This window comes from Paramisgurnus dabryanus, chromosome 10 (genome assembly GCF_030506205.2).
Source record: "Paramisgurnus dabryanus chromosome 10, PD_genome_1.1, whole genome shotgun sequence".
In the NCBI taxonomy this organism is placed as follows: Eukaryota; Metazoa; Chordata; class Actinopteri; order Cypriniformes; family Cobitidae; genus Paramisgurnus; species Paramisgurnus dabryanus.
This window is the reverse complement of record NC_133346.1, coordinates 4,634,991-4,658,266: the sequence shown is the minus strand read 5'-3', so window position 1 is coordinate 4,658,266 and position 23,276 is coordinate 4,634,991. Positions and strand designations below refer to the sequence as shown.

The 23,276-nt window shown below is 36.8% G+C and overlaps 2 protein-coding genes across 4 annotated transcripts; both read right to left on the bottom strand.

Moving 5' to 3' along the window:
- Positions 1-681: 681 nt before the first annotated feature.
- LOC135743946 (integral membrane protein DGCR2/IDD) lies at positions 682-14,413 on the bottom strand. Of its 2 annotated transcripts, XM_065261858.2 has the most exons (11): positions 14,157-14,411; positions 10,208-10,240; positions 9,831-9,953; positions 8,914-9,000; positions 7,290-7,500; positions 7,069-7,145; positions 6,739-6,921; positions 5,268-5,471; positions 4,536-4,688; positions 4,202-4,438; positions 682-4,082 (listed from the first exon to the last, which is right to left on the bottom strand). In XM_065261858.2, the coding sequence occupies exons 1-11, from the start codon at positions 14,230-14,232 to the stop codon at positions 3,847-3,849; spliced, it is 1,620 nt and encodes a 539-aa protein (XP_065117930.1). In that variant the 5' UTR covers positions 14,233-14,411; the 3' UTR covers positions 682-3,846. The 2 variants fall into 2 exon arrangements, with proteins under 2 accessions (XP_065117930.1, XP_065117939.1); XM_065261867.2 differs by lacking the exon at positions 8,914-9,000 and having other exon boundaries at positions 14,157-14,413.
- Positions 14,414-15,540: 1,127 nt separating this feature from the next.
- LOC135743959 (uncharacterized) lies at positions 15,541-21,902 on the bottom strand. Of its 2 annotated transcripts, XM_073816000.1 has the most exons (9): positions 21,800-21,902; positions 21,607-21,766; positions 19,672-19,704; positions 19,291-19,413; positions 18,003-18,126; positions 17,790-17,858; positions 17,110-17,695; positions 16,862-16,977; positions 15,541-16,751 (listed from the first exon to the last, which is right to left on the bottom strand). In XM_073816000.1, the coding sequence occupies exons 2-7, from the start codon at positions 21,680-21,682 to the stop codon at positions 17,494-17,496; spliced, it is 627 nt and encodes a 208-aa protein (XP_073672101.1). In that variant the 5' UTR covers positions 21,683-21,766; positions 21,800-21,902; the 3' UTR covers positions 15,541-16,751; positions 16,862-16,977; positions 17,110-17,493. The 2 variants fall into 2 exon arrangements, with proteins under 2 accessions (XP_073672101.1, XP_065117952.1); XM_065261880.2 differs by having other exon boundaries at positions 21,607-21,861.
- Positions 21,903-23,276: the final 1,374 nt, after the last annotated feature.

Here is a 23,276-nt window from a genome sequence, read left to right as displayed (position 1 = left end):
AAAATGCGTTCTATTCATTGTCAAATGTTAGTGGACTGTGATTATTTTAATGTAGTGATCTACACCTGTTAACTCTGTTGGACAGCCATCTACACTAAAAAGGGTAAAAAAATGGATGAATCCAACCCGTTGGGTTGTAATTTAACATATGCAAGGTTGTTTTTACCCATTTTTGGGTCAAATATAAACACTTTATGGGTCACTTTAATCCAACAGATGCATAAAAAAATATCTGTAGGAGGAACTGAACCCACATTCAAAACTGAACAGAAATGAGAAAAAGCTCTAACATCATATCCTTGCCAGTACAAATTAATTTGCTACTTCAAATTTAAAGTGTGTTTAGGTGTCCCAATACTTCTGTGGTCACCACACCATATAAAAAACAATATCCTGTCACAAATCTGAAACAGTAAAACCTTTATCACATCTAGGGACTGACGCTTAATCTCTTAGAGAGTTAGAATTCCCTGGAGACTTATGGAAATGCTTTTACAACAAGAGAGCTTTTTTTTACATTTGGGGATCCCCTGCTGGGTCACATGACATTTAAGAATTTTTTTCAGGATGGACAGGGAAATCTCAGAGAAGGCATTAAAAGGCTTGCTAAATTTGGACAAGTAGCTTTTATAAATATGACTTAAAAAACATTATGATGGTCTGACAAAAAGAACCAAGAAATTGTTGCCCTTTTAGGTATTTTCAATTTATTTGGCATTTGATTAGATGTACATCTACTTCTGAATAAAACATAAAGCCCTGCGCCAAAAATGCACATGACATAAAAACAAAGAAACAAATTTACTAACCATTGCATTTCTACATAAAACATGATGCTTGTTGTTGCACCACAGAATCTAATGAGAAGTAATGATCTACTTATTAAAAAGGTAATGCAAATGCAGTAACTGGTAGGTGGGAAGGAGGAATCGGGTGCATTGACCTGTTTGTAGACGAGGGTCTGTAAGCATAGCCAAAAATGGAGTACCGCAGAAGAGACGCTCTCTCTCTCCCTGCATGCTCAATATAGAGGAAAACATGCAAGCACAGGTTTGCAAAACATTTATGCCAAACACTCTCATCCGACCCACTCCAAACATACACACATATGTGCTAAATGAAGTAAAACAAACAGATTGTCTGAGCGGATGAAACCCTGGAAATTAGTACTAAACAAAATGCAAGAAAAAAAAGGTTATACAGTGTGCAGAAATTTCACATTAATTTGGTGATGGGCATTTAGTCAACTTTACCCGCATCAAAAATTCAATTTTAAATGAAAAAATAGGCAATTTCACATTTTTTGTCTTTGTACCTTTGTCCCAACACAGAAGGGCTTTGTGCTTTTGTTAGGATCTTTAGCTTTCTACGAAATTCCTGATTGTCATTCTTTTGGGGCTTTTGTTGCATTATTTTGTATGTTCCCATTCATAAGATTAAGGAATCAAATTAAATATAAATAATAACAGCTTTGAGGTGTTAATCTCAATACAGACCAAGCAGATATTTTTTGACTGATTCATCCCTCAAGTTCATAACTTAATGTCATTCATAACAATTGGAGATGCAGTCCAAAATTGCATGCAAATCGGTAAATGACAAATGTAACGAATGTTTTGTTTTTACATAAATACATATTCATATGCTGATGTGTGCAAATATAAGCTCAAGCTGACATAGTGTCAAGTACCAAATAGTAACTTACTGTAATTTACATTATGCGATATTGAGAGAAGAGCCTTTTGAATGGTAAAAATAAAAACCATACACGTAACACACACAATACACTCACACACATAACATGAATGCAAACCTTATAATTGTCCGTAAATCTAAACATCTAAGAAACTCAAGAAACATAGATCTGCATTATAGCACACTGATTTCAAATTTTGAGAGGCAAAAAGTGTGTAAAAATATTTTGAAATTCCCTTTATGACATTCTGTATTCAAAACATGGATTAAAGTAGTGATTAAATCTCACAACAAAAATAAACAGAAAACAATGGCCATGTTTAAAATGGAAAATTTTACGAGTGATGAACTACATGTATTCTAAAAAGTGAAGCAAAACATTTTGATCGCCCCCTGGTGGCTGCCTGCAGTATAGGTCATAAATCCAGCCAGCTAGACTTTTTCCGAAGGCATTTTTTAGCACATGTGCCAAACTGTCATCTTCTGTATGCTAATTTTTTCAGCATTTCTATATCTCCTTAAGCGTAACATATTTATACTAAAATGAGAAAAGTTTAAAGAAATACTAAATTTTCTTAGAAAAAAAATACAGCCGACGCTGGTGCGTCAAGTTGTGGTTTAAAATATACAAATTTTTCTTGCCAAAACGGTGCTTTCACAGCAAGCGTGAGTGATTTACATGTTAAGTCAACGCAAAGACGTGAATAGGCATTCCCGGGAAACGCACAAGTTGAAAAATCTGAACATTGGCGGATAACCCCGGGAAACGCACAAGTTGAAAAATCTGAACTTTGGCGGATAACCAATCAGGAGCTTGCTCTAGTAGTGACGTGATTACAGGAAGCAAGCGTATTCGCAGAAGCCCCTCACATGACGTCCAACTATGTGTGAATACCGTGTTTTTGCCGCCTCTTCCGCGTCTGGTGTGAACGCAGAGTTATGCCTCATTTGGGATTGTTTAGAGTTCTTTGAAGCCAGGGTTTCCCGCAGCACTTTGCAGTTCGGGACCCTACCGCCTTAACTAAGCCAGTGTTATGTTCTGCAATTTTAACTTAACCACCGTTTACAAAGATGTTGTGTGCTGTGTGTTTGTGAACCGCACGGTTCTTCAGTCGTCATGTCCATGTATTAAAACCATCATGCGCCTGATCTACATTTAAATACGTCAACAACTACTAGTTGTTCAGTTCGGTTCAACTGCTTACAATTTCTGTAAAATTTCATGTGAATTCGGTCATAGGAAGCATTGGTTGTAACTGAATTGTGCGCGAACACAAAAATACGTATTAAAAGAACGTGTGTGAACATGGCCTATGTTTTGCATTAGAAAATATTGAACAAACAATTCTCATTACTGTACTACAGTAATGAAAACTATCACATTTAAAATAAAACCAGCATACATTACATTTAGTACAACACATACTACATTGATGCGGCTTACGGTACATTTGTACTTTTACAAATATATTTGTTTCCAGAACTGGTCTTTCGTTAGACTGACTTAAAAAGTATGCAAATGCAAAATTAATCGTTGAGACATCACTAATGTCAAAGTCTGGAGTGCGTGTGCCTCCTAAAGAAGCCCAAATGCTTCAAAGTTGGATGACAATCTTACCAAAACAGTCAATGGATTTGCATTGCATGTCACAGCAGGATATTTAAACGTCGTACCGAAACAACTTTTTCTGTTGTCGTTTATGAGTTTGTGCTTGCGATCCGACACAGAGTTATGTAAAAAAAGAGAATCCGGCTCATATCCAAACTGACCCTTCTGGGTGCCCGGAAAGGGTCGGAAGGATCAGTTTGGACAGAGCATTCTAGGAAAATAGTCAGTGTGCTGATTCCAGTCGTCAATACATCACCTAAATGCCTTTTATCAAGCACATCAAAGTGAGGTGATTGACACATGCCAGTGTAAACCACAGAGACGGTGAAGTGGCCCGTCTCCCCTTCCACTGTTCATCCGCGTAAGCTTATTTCAAGTGATGCAACAAATCGAGGGTCAAATGAAGTATATACACAAGATGACGTGGATAAAAATTCAAAGTGACCTTCTATCTGTAATATCAAAAGTTTTTGCCTCGAAAAGGAAACGTTCTTGAGTCCCAGAGCCAACAAAACCTTTCGGGATGCAGGCGTTCTCCAGTCCTATACCACTGTGCTCAGTGAGGGTCTGCTGGTGCAGTCCACGCTGGAGCTCTCAGTAATGCTGTTCTCTGATTCGCTAGGGGTGTCTGGAGACACCAGTAGGGTGCTGCTGTCGATGGAGTCTTCACGCTCCTCCAGGGGCGGCGGCGGGGTGGCGGCCTGCTCCGAGTAATCTCTCTGAAGGGTATCGGCGGCAGCGCTGACATGCCCGGAGACCAGAGGAACCCCGGTTCGCCCTGCAGAGGAATATTAATATTTGTGAGATTAGGAGCATCAAAGTTTGATTTTAATCTTTGACATGACCTTACTCAGTCAATATTAAATATAGTACTTTTTTACTTTAATAAAGGCATACCAAGGTCCATAAAAAGGATGCTGTCTGGATTAATGGAGGCCTCGTAAGGTGGCGGAGGATCATCTGGGTGGTGGATATCTGGGTATTTGTAAGCAGCATATGGGGGCGGCGGCTCTTGAAAGTGAAACGCTCCCCCATCACCATCATCCGAGAGGTGCAAAGGCGTCAGGCCCGTCCCGAACACATCCGGCCCGTAGTCAAAGCCAGGCACCCTCCGACCCAAATTAAAATGATGCACTGTGAAAAAGACAAAGAAAGAAAATAGCATTAACATCAATGTGCATTTGTTGTATTATCGTGTTTTTTAAACGTAAAGGATCAGATAAGGTCTTACGGTTGCTTCCAATGAGGGTCTCGATGCGCTCTCGGCGCCGCTGTCTCAGTCTGTGCACCATGAAGAGCAACAGAGAGAGGATGAGGAAGGACGAGATACAGCTGACGATGAGCCGCATGCCACTGGCCATAGAGTCGAACAGACTACTGCCATCTACAAACAAACACATACAACTTCAATGAGATCTGTTTGTATATTGAAAGTATCACTTCTATGCAAATTGCGATATTCATTTCGTAATGATTTGCAATAAAAATGACTTTAATACTTCAAAAAGTTAAGTATAATCTAAGTTTGCGTCGATGCAGATAGCAAGGAGACTGGTGAAACAGAGAGATCGTATTGATTTGCATATCCTTGATAGCATTGTTTAGCAAGTTATCACATTTTTTTTTTAAGATGTGCAACCTAAGAATTAAAAAATAAAGCAATAACTGTCAAGCAAATTGAAAAGTGCAATACTTGTGCTGCTTATTTTAAACCAAAGCCAATCATCTTTGTAAACCACACATAAAGTAAATCTGCATATTCTGGATGGTATAAATATTGCATACTGCCATTCCAAATGTACCCTGTGATACTAGATGTTTCAATGAGACAGCTCCACCTAGTGGTAATAGACACTTCAACAAACAATAAACAAACATTCAATGATTTATTGTCCTTTAAATCGGCTTTACATTAGCATGCTAAATGGACACTACATGTCCGAAAGTGATTGGGTGAGAGTACCAGGATCCAAGCAGGTGAATCTGCAGCACTCTTTGGGGTCCTTCCGAAAATGCTGGCAGCCCTGTGGGCGTTCGCACAGCGCGGCCACACACATCTCTGGCTCTCCGTCATGACACGTGCAGCTCAGACAGGGATCGTCCCCCTTCGGTGTGAAATAATAGCCTTCGTTCACCACATTGTCTTTGATGTCGACACATGTTTGTCCTGTAGAAACAGATGAAGAAAATACTTTTTACGTATTGAGCAACATAAAGCTATATAACAAGCTTTAAAGAGAGTTGTCATTAAAAACACTGAATTATTGTGCTATATTTTATTAAAATAATATTAATAAAATAATATAGAACAACACGCAGTGATAACTATAAAAGTGTGGTTGACTTCAAAAACTTTAAACCCTGTAGTGCTTTAAAAACATTTCACTGCAATTCCGTTTGTTGCCACTAGGGGCAGAGAAACAACAGCAACATTTATAATTGCACTCACTGCAAAATTTGTTCAGTTAACCCTTTAATTACCTCTCAACCAAATGGTTGAGCACATTTTAACCAAAATATCTACATCATTTGCTTGAGGTATTTTATGCAAAAAACAAAATATTATCGACAGCAACAACATAATTTCTTCTTAGATGGATGTCAAAGACAAAGAAATCATCCTGTCAACTGTTCTTGGTGAACTTTTGCAAGGGAAGCATAATTGTTGACATATATTACACTGTAGGAGCCCTAACTTTACAAAAAAAACACTTTAGTATGTTATTAATAATTTTTTTAAACGTGCTTGATTTGTCACTTTATGGTAAAAGTAAAAAAGCTGAGCTAATGTTTTCAGATCATCCATTTCTTTAGTCAGAATGTATCATTTTCTGAGAAATTCACAGCTATGAATATGAAACCCAGGCAGTTAAAGGGTTAAAGGAATATTCCACTTTCATAAAAAATCCTGATAATTTACTCCAAGATGTTTATGTCTTTCTTTTTTTCAGTCAAGAATTTTTTTAATTTTTTTTAGGAAAGCATTCCATGATTTTATAATTGAATAGATTTTATTGCAGACTTTGTTGTATCAATGCAGTTTAAAATTGCAGTTTCAACGCAACTTCAAAGGGCTCTACACGTGCGTCACACGGCTAGTGCAAGACGTTGTGGTTTAAAAGTACTTATTTTTATTGGCAATAATGATGATTGTTTCGCTAGATAAGACCCTTATATCTCCGTTGGGATCGTTTAGAGCCCTTTGAAGCTGCGCTGGCACTGCAAATTTAAACTGCATTGAAACTGTGAACTGTTGAGGTCTATTAAATTGAGAAAAATCCTGAAATGTTTTCTACAACAAAAAAAAAACACTGAACAGAGAAAGACAAACATCTTGGATGACATGGGGGTGAGGAAATTAAGATTTTTTTTTTTTTAAACGAAAGTGGAGTAATCCTTTAATAAAACAATTCTCTTGTGTCTGCTGATCGTACTTCTCTTGCAGAGGAAGGGGAATTTTTTGTAGCAGTTCTCTGCGTGCCAGCTATGCAATCCTCGCTCATTCATGCTCTTGATCTGAAAGCGCTGCAGCTGGGCACAGAACACGCTGTCCTGGGTGGGGTTCGCCTCGCCGAGTTTAGCCAAACCCTCGGGAGGAAGAAACACCTGCATGGATCCTGAAAGGAACAGACAGGCGGACGGATAAAAGAGACCCTGTTTTTCAACAGATCCCAAAGTGCTTGGGTGACATCTGAGGATTACAGAACCTCAGTAAATGCTGAAATGCAAATAGAGCTTAACTAAATATTTCATATAAAACCAACCTTTATATGCCACCTCCCATCGGCCCTCCAGAGAATGATTCTGGTTAGTTATCACATACTGATATCCAACCCAGAACCTGTGATGACAAAGCACATCAACTAAAATTGATCATTACCATCCATTTATATTAATTCCCTGGGAATCAAACCCATGACTTTTATGCTGCTAATGCAATCCTCTAGGGACACCTGAGCACATCCAAAAACCGATTTGTACTCACTTGCACTGATCCTTTCGTTCGCACACTTTTTCGTCAAATTCCACTTCTATCTTCAGGATGAACTGCAGCTCCTCGTTGGTGCTGAACGTAGCGAGGGAGCCGTTGACTTTCTGGCAGGTTTCTACCGCCTGCCAGTAGTTCTCGTTTTTCAGGTAGACTTTATAACAGCTGGCTGTTTTTTCGTAATGGTGCCATCCGCTTGGACACTTCTCTGTGTGTGGATGGGTTAAATATTAAAAACATTACATTTAAAACCATTTAGGAACATTACTTTATGGCCTGATTTCACAGACAAGGCTTAGCTAAAGCCAGGACTTAGTTAAATTAAGGTGTTTTAAGGATTAGTCCATTTTCTTAAAAAAAAAAAATTACTCACCACCACGTCATCCAATATGTTGATGTCTTTCTTTTGTCAGTCGAGAAGAAATTATGTTTTTTGAGGAAAACATTCCAAGATTTTTCTTTTGTCTTTAATGGACCCCAACACATAACAGTTTTAATGCAGTTTCAACAGAGTTTCAAAGGACTCTAAATGATCCCAAACAATACATAAGGGTCATTTTTGACAAGAAAAATAAAAAAATATGCACTTTTAAACCACGACTTCTCCTCTATCTTCAGTCCTGTGACGCGCCAACACGACCTCACGTAATTGCGTAATGCCGTGGAAAGGTCACGTGTTACATATATAAAACGCAAATTTGCAGACCATTTTAAACAATAAATTGACACAAAGACATTAATTAGTATCATTCCTCATACAACAACGTCAAAAATGTCCTCTTTCTCCACACTTGTTAACACTGGGGCGTAGTTTCGCATACGTCATCCGTGACCTCTTGACGTGATGACGTATTACGTGAGGTTGTGCTGTCGCATCACAGGACCGGAGTTAGATGAGAAGTTGTGGTCTAAAAGTGCATATTTTAAATTTTTCTTTTCAAAAATGACAATCGTTTCACTAGATAAGACCCTTATGCCTCGTTTGGGATGATTTAGAGTCCTTTGAAACTGCAATTTTAAACTGCATTAAAACTGTTACATGTTGGGGTCCATTAAAGTCCATTAAAATGAGAAAAATCCTGGAATGTTTTCCTAAAAAAAAACATAATTTCTTCTCGACTAAACAAAAAAGACATCAACATTTTGGATGACATGGTGGTGAGCAAATTATCAGGATTTTTTTAAGAAAATGGACTAATCCTTTAAGCATCTTTTATAAACATGCCTTTGAAAAATAAGTTATTGGTACCTTGAGACAAATCAATGGCACTGGCATATTGTAAGAATTGTTGATTTAATAAAGTTATTTTGAGTCGAGACAGCTCAAACATGTGTTTTAGTCTAGAATAAGCTTAAGGGAAAATAAAGCGAAAAAGCTGTCATCGAAGCAGGTTATGGATCCAAGCTGAAAGGCATGTTAATACAAGCGATTCGTAGATCCTGGGACATTTATTCAATTAGGTTTTATAATCCAGTCTATTTTTAATGCGCTTGCAATATTTGAGTAGTATTGCAAGCGCATCTTCAAGCATGTGATCATTACAAAATGATACAAAAGTAGATTTTACAAAAGATACAAAATACCAGATAAATTAACTGATGATGTCATAAAGGATCTTACTATTGAAGCGGATTGGCTGAGCGACACCCATAACATCTTCCACCGGCTCGAACCCGTTGCTATATCGATGTCGCTCTTCTTTTATTGCTGTGAGAGTGCAAAAGCGGGCAGAATGTCAGCATAACACATCATTAGGCTAAATCATCAACCATCTGCGAAATGGATCCGTTTCAAATTTGCACATTTGCCTCCATCCTGTTTAGCAAGATGCTACTGCGTAGGCTTTGTAAGATAGCCAACATGCTTGCAGGTGAATCATAGTGAAGTCTTTAATGCGCATGCAAATTTTAAAGGGAAGTACTACATAAATATAGCTCAGAAACTGAAAGACTTCCTAATTTCCTACAGCAAAACTCGCTTACAAACTCTTAAGTAAGTAAACAGTTGATAATGTAAGAAATCCCATTTTGTTGTTCCCTTGTTTTTTTCTGTGTGAGGCCGATCACAGCGCTGTTAGGAGGTAGCTATGAGACAGAGGTCACATGCTCCATTAATCTCCTCTATAATTCCTTTCATCCCATCCAGGAATGGGACACTGAGCACCATGTCTCATGGAAACGATAGCACACAGACAAACATACAAAAATACAGGGGACACACAGGCACATTGGCAAACCTAAACCGAATAAATCACAAGTGAGGAGATCTTTGGCTGACAGAAGCATACGTGACTTTATCCCTCCATAACAATTTCGACAGGATTCAAGAAGCCGTTAACTGAGACTAAAAGTAGACAGAGATGTCTCTCTTTATATGCTGGATATCACTAGGCATTATAAATTATAGAATTATTACAAAGAGTCATTTTTTTAGTCCAGTTTTATATCAATACCAATGTTGAACCAAATCTTCAAATATGGTTCTGTTTGAGGTTGGGACACATTTATGGTTGTGTTGTATTATATGTGTATACTTACTCGGGCAATCTATCTCATCACTTTTGTCCTCACATGCCGTCCAACCATCACACTGCCAGGACAGAGGAATGCACTGCAATTTTCCACTCCGGCAGGCAAACTGGTTCGGACTGCAGCGCAGCTCTGAAACCCAGAGTTAAACAGCCGATCAGACGACACACTGAGCAAATTTAATCTAGAAAGAATCCACTGCATTATGCATGATTACAGACCAACGTTATTTATTACAGTGTCGTTACCAAATTTAGATGCCGCTTTGACACCCAAAGCATTAAGAGATAATTGTCAATGCCATGTTTGGATAGGGTCAAAGTGCAAAACCAAAACAGTACAAAAATCCCTCTACATGATCTTAAATTGCATGAGTTGCACCGTACCTGACAGCAGTCTGGCCAGAGCGAGCTGTGAACCTGCGGGGAGAGACCGATTTAGTGATGTGAAGAGGCTGATTCTGCAATATATAACATAACCTAATCTCTTAAAGGGACATTCCACTTTTTTGGGAAAATAGGCTCATTTCCAGCTCCTCTAGAGTTAAACATTTGATTCTTACCGTTTTGGAATCCATTCAGCTCATCTCTGGGTCTGGCGCTACCACTTTTAGCATAGCTTAGCACAATCCATTGAATCTGATTAGACCATTAGCATTGCGCTAAAAAATAACCAAAGAGTTTGGATATTTTTCCTATTTTAAACTTGACTCTTCTGTAGTTACATCGTGTACTAACACCGACGAAAAATTTAAAGTTGCGATTTTCTAGGTAGATGTGGCTAGGACTATACTCTTAAACTGGTGTAATAATCAAGAACTTTGCTGCCGTAACATGGCTGCAGCAGGCGTAGTGATATTACGCATTGCCTAAAAATAGTCCCCTTGGTTACTTTTAATAGAAGAGGACTATTTTAGGCACTGCGTAATATCACTACGCCTGCTCCAGCCATGTTACATCTGCTAAGTCCTTGATCATTACGCTAGAATGAGAGTATAGTTCCTAAAAAATTAAAAGTTGCGATTTTCTAGGTAGATAAGGTTAGGAACTATACTCTCATTCTAGCGTAATGATCAAGGACTTTGCTGATGTAACATGGCTGCAGCAGGCATAGTGATATTACGCAGTGCCTGAAAATAGTCCCATGCTATTGAAAGTAACCAAGGGGACTATTTTCGGGCAGTGCGTAATATCACTACGCCTGCTGCAGCCATGTTACGGCAGCAAAGTTCTTGATTATTACACCAGTTTAAGAGTATAGTCCTAGCCACATCTACCTAGAAAATCGCAACTTTTAATTTTCTGTCGGTCTTAGTACACGATGTAACTACAGAAGAGTCAAGTTTAAATAGGAAAAATATTGCAACTCTTTGGTTATTTTTTTAGCGTGATGCTAATGGTCTAATCAGATTCAATGGATTGTGCTAAGCTATGCTAAAAGTGGTAGCGCCAGACCCTGAGATGAGCTGAATGGTTTCCAAAACGGTAAGAATCAAATGTTTAACTCTAGAGGAGCTGGAAAATTAGCATATTTTCAAAAAAAGTGGAGTGTCTCTTTAAAGGCTACAGTCGGTCAACTGGTTAACAGGCAGTGAAGTATTATAGAGGAACAGAAAGTTGGCCAATATAAGAAATGAGAAAGTGAGCTTGCATTTGAGGCGTATTTTGCCACATAAACAGTTTTTGTATGCATATCATAAAGAAATGTCAAGGGCATATTTCATTCAAAAAACATATTTGAGAAAATGTATACAAATTTTACAAATAAAAGAAAAAACATAGCTTTACTGATAAGCTTAACTTTAATGATTTTCACAACAAACATTCCTCCACCCTCTTTTCTCTTAGATAATGTAATAATAAAACTCATCTAGACACCTGTATTGTTTTTGCATTAAATCCAATTTAATTTGTGACCTAAAACTTCACTTGCAAAATTATTATCAGGATATAAACAAACAAATGCACTTTATTGACCTAAAAGTCTAACCAACCAGCCGTGTAATTTGCTCTCTTATATAAAATCAATCAATGATGTTAGCAAACACAATTACAGCTCATCCTGATCCTCCAATCCACTGCACGTTCTCTTGGGTGAGGATCTCAAACACTTTTTTTTAGATGAACTTCTTGGGAGGTCCAGACATTGAGACCAATCCATCAACTACAAATATCAACCATCACCTGTCCGCCACGGAGCCTAAACTTATCCTTACACAAACACCCCAACACTGAGATGACTTAGAAAAGCACTTTGCTCTCTTCTGTGGATTATCAGGACATTAACTATTGTAGACACTAACCCTTTAAACTGGTGACCACCTGTTCAACTGATAAAAACCTTCCCAGCGTCTATACAAGTTACACTGACCACTATTTTAAACTTATAAGTAACCAAAGCAGTTCATAGCAGTATGCATAATAAATCGGCGTAGGTTTTTCTTTGATATGTGACTCTGCACCACAAAACCAGCCTTAAAGGGGCCATTTCACAAGACTTTTTTAAGATGCAAAATAAATCTTTGGTGTCCCCAGAGTAAATATGTGAAGTTTTAGCTCAAAATGCCATATAGATTATTATAGCATGTTAAAATTGCCACTTTGTAAGTGTGAGCAAAAATGTGCCGTTATATTTTCTCTCTGCACTAAAATTGCAGTGCCGTGGTTGGATTAAGGGGTGATATTGTTATAATAAGATCCCCTTCTGACATCACAATGGGAGACAAATTTCAGTTAACTAATTTTTACGTGCTTGCAGAGAATGGTTTACCAAAACAAAGTTACTGGGTTGATCTTTTTCACATTTTCTAGGTTAACAGAAGCTCTGGGGACCCAAATATAGGACTTATTTATAGGGCTGTCTCATCGCGATTATTTGACCTCATCACGATGATTTCAGATCACCGCAATGATTGCACATCTCTTTAAAAAACACAAGGGGGAGCTACAGCGCCTGTGTAAATGAAACATTATTAGATTAATTAAAAAAATGTGTTATGGGTATTAATATTCACTGCCAGGTAAACCTTGCAAAATGTTTAATGTAAATAATCACAACAATGTGTGAAAATTATTTTACAAACAAAAAATGTATGAGAATTAAATGTCAAAGCAATAAAAGAGGCAATTAATTGTCATAACCGCTACAATTTATTAGACAATTAACCGTCAGCCAAATTTCATAACCATAACAGCCCTAGGACTTAAACATGGAAAAAGTCAGATTTTCATGCCATGGCCCCTTTAAGTAGCACAGGTATATTTGTACCAGAAATACATTGCATGGTGGGACGCAATGATTGATTTTTCTTTTATGCTTAAAATCATTAGGATATTACAGAAAAATCATGTACATGAAGATAGTTTGTACATTTTCTACTGTAAATATATTGAAACTTTGTTTTTGTGAGTGGATGCTTTTGCTGAGGACTTAATTCGGACAACTTTAAAGGCAATTTCGATTTTTTTTTGCACACTCAGGTTCCAGATATTCAAACGGTTGTATTTCAACTAAATATTGTCCTATGCATATGTAAACATGCAAATGTGTGTGTGAATGAGTTTATGGTATTTTTAAAGTTGTTTTAATAATGTGTATTTGTTTTGTTTGTGTCTATGTTTGTGGAAATTTGCACTTGTGTACCATAAAGTTACTAACCTAGTTTGGACTTTGTGGGTCAAATATGCAAGAGTCTTTTAAATGTCCTGTTGGTCATATGAATTTATTATGAAAGAGTTGCTGTGCGTTATTATTTTAATTGCAAGACCACCAGAACCCCATACGACTACATATATCATCCACAAGACACATCACAGACCAACTTATTCATCTGATCCAATTAGTTTGCATGCATCACCTTGTATCAACAGTCTTGATAAACCTTTCCTCAGACAGATTAGACAACAGAAATGCATCCCATCCAGAGAAATTTACTTCGATCTGTGTCTGCAACCGTATCGAGCTGCGGCTGACCAAGAAACACTCAAGGTTCAATCGCTTCATGCAAACGCCATTTGAACCCCCGAACCAAGTTAAGAAACCCAATGCACAATTCAACCAGAGATTAAAGCATAAACTCGCAGTGATTTTTTTTTATAGGCCTAGGCGACCCAAGAAAGCGTCTGTGCGACGTTGTGAACGCGCTTCGGGCAACGAAATCATACAAATGTATCATTAACACGCGCACATCAGACACATACACCGCGCCATCGTTTCCTCTTTGTAACCGAATTGAAGCTTTAAATCTGCGAGCATTGATTCGGTCAGTCCAGACTCAGCACCAATACAAACTGTACCAAAACACAGTAAATGCGTTTATTAAAGCACCATTTTTACCTGTCCGTGGTGGATCTGTTAGTGTTAGAATAAAGAGGAGAAGCACAAAACCACCGCTGTCAGTCTTCGGCAACATTTAGCCTCCATTCATAGCAGCTCACACAGGAGAAAATGTGGAGACAGAGAAATGCATCCAGCAGCTCCCGTGCAAACAAACGCAAAACGCACACTGTTTGTGGGTGGTTTGTCTATTCCTCCGATATAAAAATGAGTTTCGATGATCTGTTGTGTCTATTTTAATTGGTTATTATGATCTAGGTATCGTATGAGACTCCTCTGGGAAACGCGACCACGGATATAAAACAAGATGGCTCCGCTATCCCATCAAAACAATCCTAACCATGTTCTCCTGCCCACAGCCGATGGGAGGAGCTGCTTTCATTTCATCCTATTTACTGTTCAGGAGGATTTACTTTATTATTTTTTCTAATCGGGAATTTATTTAGGGCCACTTAGGATCTGAATTGGAGAAGCTGACTAGGATCAGAAGCGTAAAAATGCATACGCACCATATTTATTTTTAGGTTAGAGGCGTAAACCAAGTTGACGACATTCAATTTTACTAACTTATCTATTTATCCTAGCCTTCTTATCTGTTGAAGGAATTAGACAATTATCACGGTCATTAATGTTTAGTTGTAAAAGTAAATATCTAATACATTTAGGGGTGGGTTTACCCAGACAGGGCTTAAAGGGGACATATCGTGAAAATCAGACTTTTTCCATGTTTAAGTGCTATAAGTCCCCAGTGCTTTTATCAACCGATAAAATGTGAAAAGATCAACCCAGTAAATTAATTTTGGTAAACGATTCTCTGCAAGCATGCGAAAAAATAGGTCTTTAAAATTTGGTTCCCCCGTGATGTCAGAAGGGGATATACCGCCCCTTAATCCTCACTATCCAACCACGGCACTGCCATTCAGTGCAGAGATCAGCTCATTTGCATGTTAAATGACACACCCAAACCAGCACATTTTGCTCACACCTACAAAGTGGCAATTTGAACATGTGAAAACATTGTGAAATGTCTTTTTAAGTCTAGTCCCAGAGCTGATTGAGCTTTGAGCTGCTTTAAAAATGTATTTACTGAAAAATAAACATTAAAGGGATAGTTCACCCAAAAATGTACATTTTAATTTACTCAGTCTCATGTTATTGTTACTAACCTGTATACATTTATTATATTTTAAAGAAGGTGTATTCTTTTCTTCTACTATGGATGTCAATAGGGCTTCTGATCCGATCATTGCTTAAAATATCTTCCTTTGTATTCATCTTAATAAAAACATTTATACAGGTTTTTAACAACATAAGGGTTAGTAAATGATGACAGATCATTTTTGGGTGAACTGTCCTTTTAATCGAGAGACACGGAGATCAACTGAACATTGTAACGTTTTATTAAAATGCCCCAGGTACAGTACAGTATGGTGATAGGGTTAGAATGGATCACTTGTGTTTCTGCAAAACAAACTTTTGTCTCCTGTTTCACACCAAAAATGTTATGCATGACCAGAACATTGCCCATAGACATCTAAAAAGCAAAAAAAAAACTATAAAAAAATTTCAACCTAAAGCTAAAGGTTTTATATTTCAATAACTTAAAAGTTTCAGCATCAATGCTCATGATTTAAAATGGTGCCCACATATGACACATAAATATTCAAGATAAAGATCTGTGAAATTCTAGAACAATCTTGACTGCAGAAAGCTTGATCATCTGATTTGGGCCGAAGGGAACACGCTGCACCCTTAGACTCACATGCTGAGGTCAAACGAAGGTTGCTGTTAAGATAACTTAACAGAACTTATCTCTGAAATATTTATTTGTTAGCGGTCTCGCGCCATTAAATTTGCTCATGACCACTTCATGACCACTTTACCCACACAGTTATGAAATCTGAAAGGTTTTAGATTGAAACGAGGAAATATATTAGTAACAATAAGGAATCTAGGAGACATAATGTTCGGAAATATCAAGCACAATGTTCTAAATGCTCTTTAATGTGAAATATTGTCAATTTCAAGATGTGTGAAATCAAATTTTTCATCTTTTACAACAGTTCATAAAGAGTAAAGATTTGATATTCAGATGTATTCAACTAAAACAAATCTCTGGAGCATTCTCAATGGAAAGTAAAGTCTTAAAAGTTTTGTATTTACAAAAAAAACCCGAAAATATTTGTAAAAACTGTACACGTTTAACTGTACACATTTCCCATTTAAAATTAAACAAATCAAGGTCCACAGCTTAAATACAAGCAACAAATATTTCACGCTATCCATTTCAGTCTTGTAAAGTCTACGCTTGTGTTTCTTCAGAAATAATCCACAGCTTTCTTCCGTTTGGGCAGTAGTAAAAGATTATCCGTAATGGAAGCTGGGTCCTGGGTCGCCGGTGTTCTGGATTTACTGGGCGTCGGTGTGCCGGAGGGTGTGGCCGGCCCTCCGAGCGGATTCTTGGAGCCGAGGTGTGATGGAGATGGGGTGTAGCTCGCCCTGAGGGCTTTATCTGTGTATTTGCTGGATGACCTGTTTACAAGACGCTGCAGGGCAGGAGACAACGCTGCTGGGCTGAGTCCCTTTGGAGTGAGGCTGTAAATATCACGATGAATCATATATGTATCATCTAATCTTTTCATCCTATTTAATATAAGCATACATGACAGTTTACATGCTATAGTTTATTTTTCTTGCTTCCATACCTTGCAAGATTCTCTGTGGCTTTGCGCAAGGCTTCCTGCTTCTTTGCCCTGTTTTTTGCTGAAGCCTCATTGGCCATTTTCAATCCCAAACACTCTCTCCTCCCAGGCTATGGAATCTAAGAGCCATAAAATAATCGTTATTGTGTGTTTAAATGGCCACAAACAAATAAATGTAAATGTTTATTGCAAATATTCTAGTCAACTTAAATATTCAGATTATACACAAGTAAATAAATATGTTATGTTACCTTGAATGAAGGACCATGACCGTGTATCTGAACCATTTTTAATTAGTGTGATAGCCAAGTAGTTAAGGTAAAATATAAAATTAAGGGCAATTAGTAGCAATAGTAATAATTAGAAGTTATTATAATTAGAATAATTAGCATCATTATTAGAAGTAGTATTAATATATTGCAATTAAACAATTAGTATTGATAGGAGTATTAATATGTTAGATGAATGTATATTAGTTATATGTTTTAATTATTAATTATATATATATATATATATATATATATATATATATATATATATATATATATATTTGTATTTATTTTGTTACTATATTTTGATTACATAAAAAACACAACACTTTTAAGGACTGTCATTAAATGTATTTATTTATCAATTTATGTGATTGTTATTTTTCCTTTGTTTTGTAGCTGTGGAAGTTTGCTTTTAAGCATGATGTTGTAAAGATCTTGATTGTCCTTCTCCCGTTTTAGTTTTTCGATCTCTAACTGCAGTTTGGTCTTTTTTAGCTGTAGGACTTCCCTCTGCAGTTCCAGAATTTCTTCTCTTGTCACGACAGAAGAGGATATTTGCGTTTCTCTGCAATTCACAAGTTTTTGAAAAATATACAAAATAGTCTAATTTACAATTACAACAGACTTAAATAATCCTTAAGGAAGCAATAAAACCTCACTTGGCTGCTGCCTGGTTTGGGGTACTGCTTTCACACTGTCGCTGTTGAAGCTGTTTTTCCTGGGAAAATCTAACGTGTGAAACGAATATCATAATATTATTTGTTGTCATATATTATGCCTTTCATGATCTTTAAAATTGTTTATTCTCATAGCAGTAATTAGTTTGATTAGATTTTATGTTGCTTTTTTATGTTGAGACAATGTTCTCTCACTCCATGTTATGCCGTTCCTCTGGTTCAGCTTCGCTCTCTAAACCTCCAGGGATGCCAGCCAGGACAGGTGAGTCCACCCCAAGGATGTCTTGGACCAATTTAGGCAGTGGTGGTGGTCCTCTACCTGTTTTACCAGTTTTGTAACAATTAGCTATTTGTGATACAGCAACTAACGCACTTGCGCGATAACAAACGCAGTAAAATAAGCTAATACAATTTAAAGTGCATTTTTTTCTTACCCGTTTTTTTGGACCCCCTATTGTGAAGGCTTATTTCTTTTTTTGCAACAACAGATATATGAGGGTTTCCCGCAGCACTTTTCAGTTCGGGCGGCCCACCTTAGCTGGGATACCCTACCACCTTAACTAGGTCATCCAAAAAAAAAAATTTGCTGCACAAAAGGCCGTCAAGTGCATCTCGGAGAATAGCGTGGACGCACTTCACATGGCCGAAATGAGAGAAAGACATGGTCCGTCACTGTCTGGAGGATAACTAGCCTGTTGATATAACATTTAATTCATTAATAATCTAGTATGTGTTAATTTTATGTCATAGTTTCTTCAAAATTGAGTTTTATTTGAATGTTTTAAATAAAAATATTTTCATCATGACACATGATGAAAATATTTGATTGCCCCGCCCCCCGGCCCACCCACCTGCACAACCCTACCACCTTAACTTACAAATTTTCTGCGGGAAACCCTGTTTATTTTCATATTTTTTTCTAAACAGTTCTTTTTACCCCCAGATTCCGTGCGTTAATTTTCTCAGTTATTTCTTCCCACTATTTATGTTTTTTGGCAGCAGTTACAATTGGATTAAACTTGCTTTTTATAATTGTCTTTCTTTTACCATATTCCTCAAGAATTATACACTTTTCCTGCTCTGTCCAATTTGCCTTTCTTATTTTGTTTTTCTTATCCATTTCTTTATTCAATTTATCCATTATCCGCTCTAAAGCTGCGACTGGGTTTATGTATTGAGTAGCGTCTCCATGGCAACAGTAGTACTTTATAATGGCAATCCTGGGTCGCTGTCGTGAAACACTTTACGTTTTCCCTTATCTAAGAGAAACGTTTAAGGGGTTATATGCAACACCCTTAAATTTTTCCCTTAGGTAAGGGGAATTTACCCCTTAAGTGTCATACTTAAGGGAAAAACTTAAGGTGCTTTATGCAACCGGGCCCAGAAGTTTTATATCAATACCAAATGATGACATCTTCAAATATGCTTCTGTTTGAGGTTGGGACACATTTATGGGTGTGTTGTATTATATGTGTATACTTACTGGGGCAATCTATCTCATCACTTTTGTCCTCGCATGCCGTCCAACCATCACACTGCCAGGACAGAGGAATGCACTGCAATTTTCCACTCCGGCAGGCAAACTGGTTCGGACTGCAGCGCAGCTCTGAAACCCAGAGTTAAACAGCGGATCAGACGACACACTGAGCAAATTTAATCTAGAAAGAATCCACTGCATTATGCATGATTACAGACCAACATTATTTATTACGGTGTCGTTACCAAATTTAGATGCCGCTTTTGACACCCAAAGCATTAAGAGATAATTGTCAATGCCGTGTTTGGATAGGGTCAAAGTGCAAAACCAAAACAGTACAAAAATCCCTCTAGTAAATAGTCTTAAATTGCATGAGTTGCAGCGTACCTGACAGCCGTCTGGCCAGAGCGAGCTGTGAACCTGTGGGGAGAGACAGATTTAGTGATGTGAAGAGGCTGATTCTGCAATATATAACATAACCTAATCTCTTAAATGCTTAAGTCAGTCACCTGGTTAACAGGCAGTGAAGTACACTGCAAAAAATAACTTTCTTCCTTAGTATTTTTGTCTTGTTTTTAGTAAAAATATCTAAAAATTCTTAAATTAAGATGTATTGTCTTGTTGAGGAAAATGACTAAGGAAAATAAGTCTAGTTTTAATACAAAAAATATCAAATTTAAGGGAATTTGTGCTTAAAACAAGCTAAAAAAAACTGCCAATGGAATAAGAATAATTTTTCTTAAAGGTCACACTCTTTCTGATCTTATTTTTTGAACCCTAGTGTGTAATGTTGCTATAATAGCATAAATAATACCTGTAAAATTATAAAGCTCAAAGTTCACTGCCAGACGATTTTGCCTTTCAAAGCCTACAGCGAACAGCCCGTTTGGACTTATTTCCTGCTTTAATGATGTCACTAGAACAGTTTTTTACTTGTTTTTTCACATGTTATATTGCGCACTGTAATCACAATCAAAGCTTCAAAAACACAGAAAGAACAGGAGCTTTAAATTAAGTGATTATGAAAAAAGTAAACTTATTTCAAGAAAATGTATCTTATTCCAATGGCAGATTTTTTTTGCTTGTTTTAAGCACTAATTTACCTAAAGTTTATATTTTTTGTCTAAAAACTAGACTTATTTTCTGGGGTCGTTTTGCTCATCAAGAAAAAGCATCTTAATTTAAAAAAAAAAAATCTCCCAATGAGATAAGCAAATTTTTTTAAACATTTTTCTTAAATACTAAATTCAAGAATTTTTTGCTTTTTTTATGCACAAAATCACTTAAATTTGATATTTTTGGTCTAAAACTAGACTTATTTTCTTGGGTCGTTTTGCTCATCAGGAGAAAGCATCTTAATATAAGAATTTTTAGATATTTTTAGTGAAAACAAGACAAAAATACTAAGAAAATGTTTTCTTGAAAATCATTTTTTTGCAGTGCATAGATTGATTTTCAAGAAAACATTTTCTTAGTATTTTTGTCTTGTTTTCAGTAAAAATATCTAAAAGTTCTTAAATTAAGATGCTTTCTCCTGATGAGCAAAACGACCCAAGAAAATAAGTCTAGTTTTTAGACCAAAAATATCAAATTTAAGTGATTTTGTGCATACAAAAGCAAAAAATTCTTGAATTTAGTATTTAAGAAAAATGTTTTAAAAAATGTGCTTACCTCATTGGGAGATTTTTTTTTTTTTTTGCTTGTTTTATGCACAAAATCTATTAAATTTGATATTTTTGGTCTAAAAACTAGACTTATTTTATTGGGTCGTTTTGAGAAAAAGCAATTTAAGGATTTTTAGATTTTTTTTACTGAAAACAAGACAAAAATACTAAGTAAGAAAGTCATTTTTTGCAGTGTATTATAAAGGAACAGGAAGTTGGCAAATATAAGAAATAAGAAAGTGAGCTTGCATTTGAGGCCATATTTTGACGCATAAACAATTTTTGTATGCATTATATAGGGAAATGTCAAGGGCATATTTCATAAAAAAAAAACATTTGAGAAAATCTATTGCATTTTACAAAAAAAATCACTCTGGACCACAAATCGCCTCGTGCAAACGCCATTTAAACGTCCGAACAAAGTTAAGGAACCCAATGCACAAAAAGCGTTTGTGCAACGTTGTGAACGCGTTCAGGCAACACAATCATACAAATGTTATCATTAACACGCGCACATCAAACACATACACCGCGCCATCGTTTCCTCTTTGTAACCGAATTTAGCTTTAGTCTGCGAGCATTGAATCAGTCAGTCCTCATCACCAATACAAACTGTACCAAAACACAGTAAATGCGTTTTTAAAAGCAAAATTTTTACCTGTCCATGACGGATCTGTTAGTGTTAGAATAAAGAGGAGAAGCACAAAACCACCGCTGTCAGTCTTCGGCAACATTTAGCCTCCATTCATAGCAGCTCACACCGGAGAAGAAATGCACATATACCAGCAGCTCCCGTGCAAACAAATGCAAAACGCACACTTTTTGTGGGTGGTTTGTGTATTCCTCCGATATAAAATGAGTTTCAAGATGGCTCCGCTATCCCATCAAAACAATCCTAACCATGTTCTCCTGCCCACAGCCGATGGGAGGAGCTGCTTTCATTTCATCCTCCTTACTGTTCAGGAGGATTTACTTTATTATTTTTTCTAATCAGGAATTTATTTAGGGCCACTTAGGATCTTAATTGGAGAAGCTGACTAGGATCAAAAGCGTAAAAATGCATACGCACCATATTTATTTTTTAGGTTAGAGGCCTAAACAAAGTTGGCGAGATTACATTTTACTAACTTATCTATTTATCCTAGCCTTCTTATCTGTTGAAGGAATAAGACAAATATCTCTTCATCATGAATGTTTACATTGTAAAAGTAAATAATACATTTAGGGGTGGGTTTACCCAGACAGGGCTTAAAGGGGACATATCGTGAAAATCAGACTTTTTCCATGTTTAAGTGCTATAATTGGGTACCCAGTGCTTTTATCAACCGATAAAATGTGAAAAGATCAACCCAGTAAATTAATTTTGGTAAACGATTCTCTGCAAGCATGCGAAAAAATAGGTCTTTAAAATTTGGTTCCCCCTGTGATGTCAGAAGGGGATATACCTCCCCTTAATCCTCACTATCCAACCACGGCACTGCCATTCAGTGCAGCGATCAGCTCATTTGCATGTTAAATGACACACCCAAACCAGCACATTTTGCTCACACCTACAAAGTGGCAATTTGAACATGTGAAAACATTGTGAAATGTCTCTTTAAGTCTAGTCCCAGAGCTGATTGAGCTTTGAGCTGCTTTAAAAATTTATTTACTGAAAAATAAGCATTAAAGGGATAGTTCACCCAAAAATTTACATTTTAATTTACTCAGTCTCATGTTATTGTTACTAACCTGTATACATTTATTATATTTTAAAGAAGGTTTATAATCAAGCCCCATTGGCTTCCATAGTATTCTTTTCTTCTACTGTGGATGTCAATAGGGCTTCTGATCCGATCATTGCTTAAAATCTCTTCCTTTGTATTCATCTTAATAAAAACATTTATACAGGTTTCTAACAACATAAGGGTTAGTAAATGATAACACATCATTTTTGGGTGAACTGTCCTTTTAATCGAGAGACACGAAGATCACCTGAACAGTGTAACATTTTATTAAAATGCCCCAGGTACAGTACAGTATGGGGATAGGGTTAGAATGGATCACTTGTGTTTCTGCAAAACAAACTTGTCTCCTGTTTCACACCAAAAATTTTATGCATGACCAGAACATTGCCCATAGACATCTAAAAAGTAAAAAACAAAACTATACAAAAATGTCAACCTAAAGCTAAAGGTTTTATATTTCAATAACTTAAAAGTTTCAGCATCAATGCTCATGATTTAAAATGGTGCCCACATATGACACATAAATATTCAAGATAAAGATCTGTGAAATTCTAGAACAATCTTGACTGCAGAAAGCTTGATCATCTGATTTGGGCCGAAG

Bases quoted from the DNA above. Each gene is read 5' to 3' on its own strand.
- LOC135743946 (XM_065261858.2), bottom strand. From the start codon at position 14,232: ATGTTGCCGAAGACTGACAGCGGTGGTTTTGTGCTTCTCCTCTTTATT. The intron at 7,146-7,289 runs GTGAGTACAAAT...TTGTCATCACAG, and splicing joins GAACGAAAGGATCAGTGCAA to GTTCTGGGTTGGATATCAGT. The intron at 6,922-7,068 runs GTTGGTTTTATA...TGTTCCTTTCAG, and splicing joins ATGGGAGGTGGCATATAAAG to GATCCATGCAGGTGTTTCTT.
- LOC135743959 (XM_073816000.1), bottom strand. From the start codon at position 21,682: ATGTTGCCGAAGACTGACAGCGGTGGTTTTGTGCTTCTCCTCTTTATT. The intron at 19,705-21,606 runs GTAAAAATTTTG...CTCTCCCCACAG, and splicing joins AACAGATCCGTCATGGACAG to GTTCACAGCTCGCTCTGGCC. The intron at 17,859-18,002 runs GTGAGAGAACAT...TTCACACGTTAG, and splicing joins GAGGAACGGCATAACATGGA to ATTTTCCCAGGAAAAACAGC.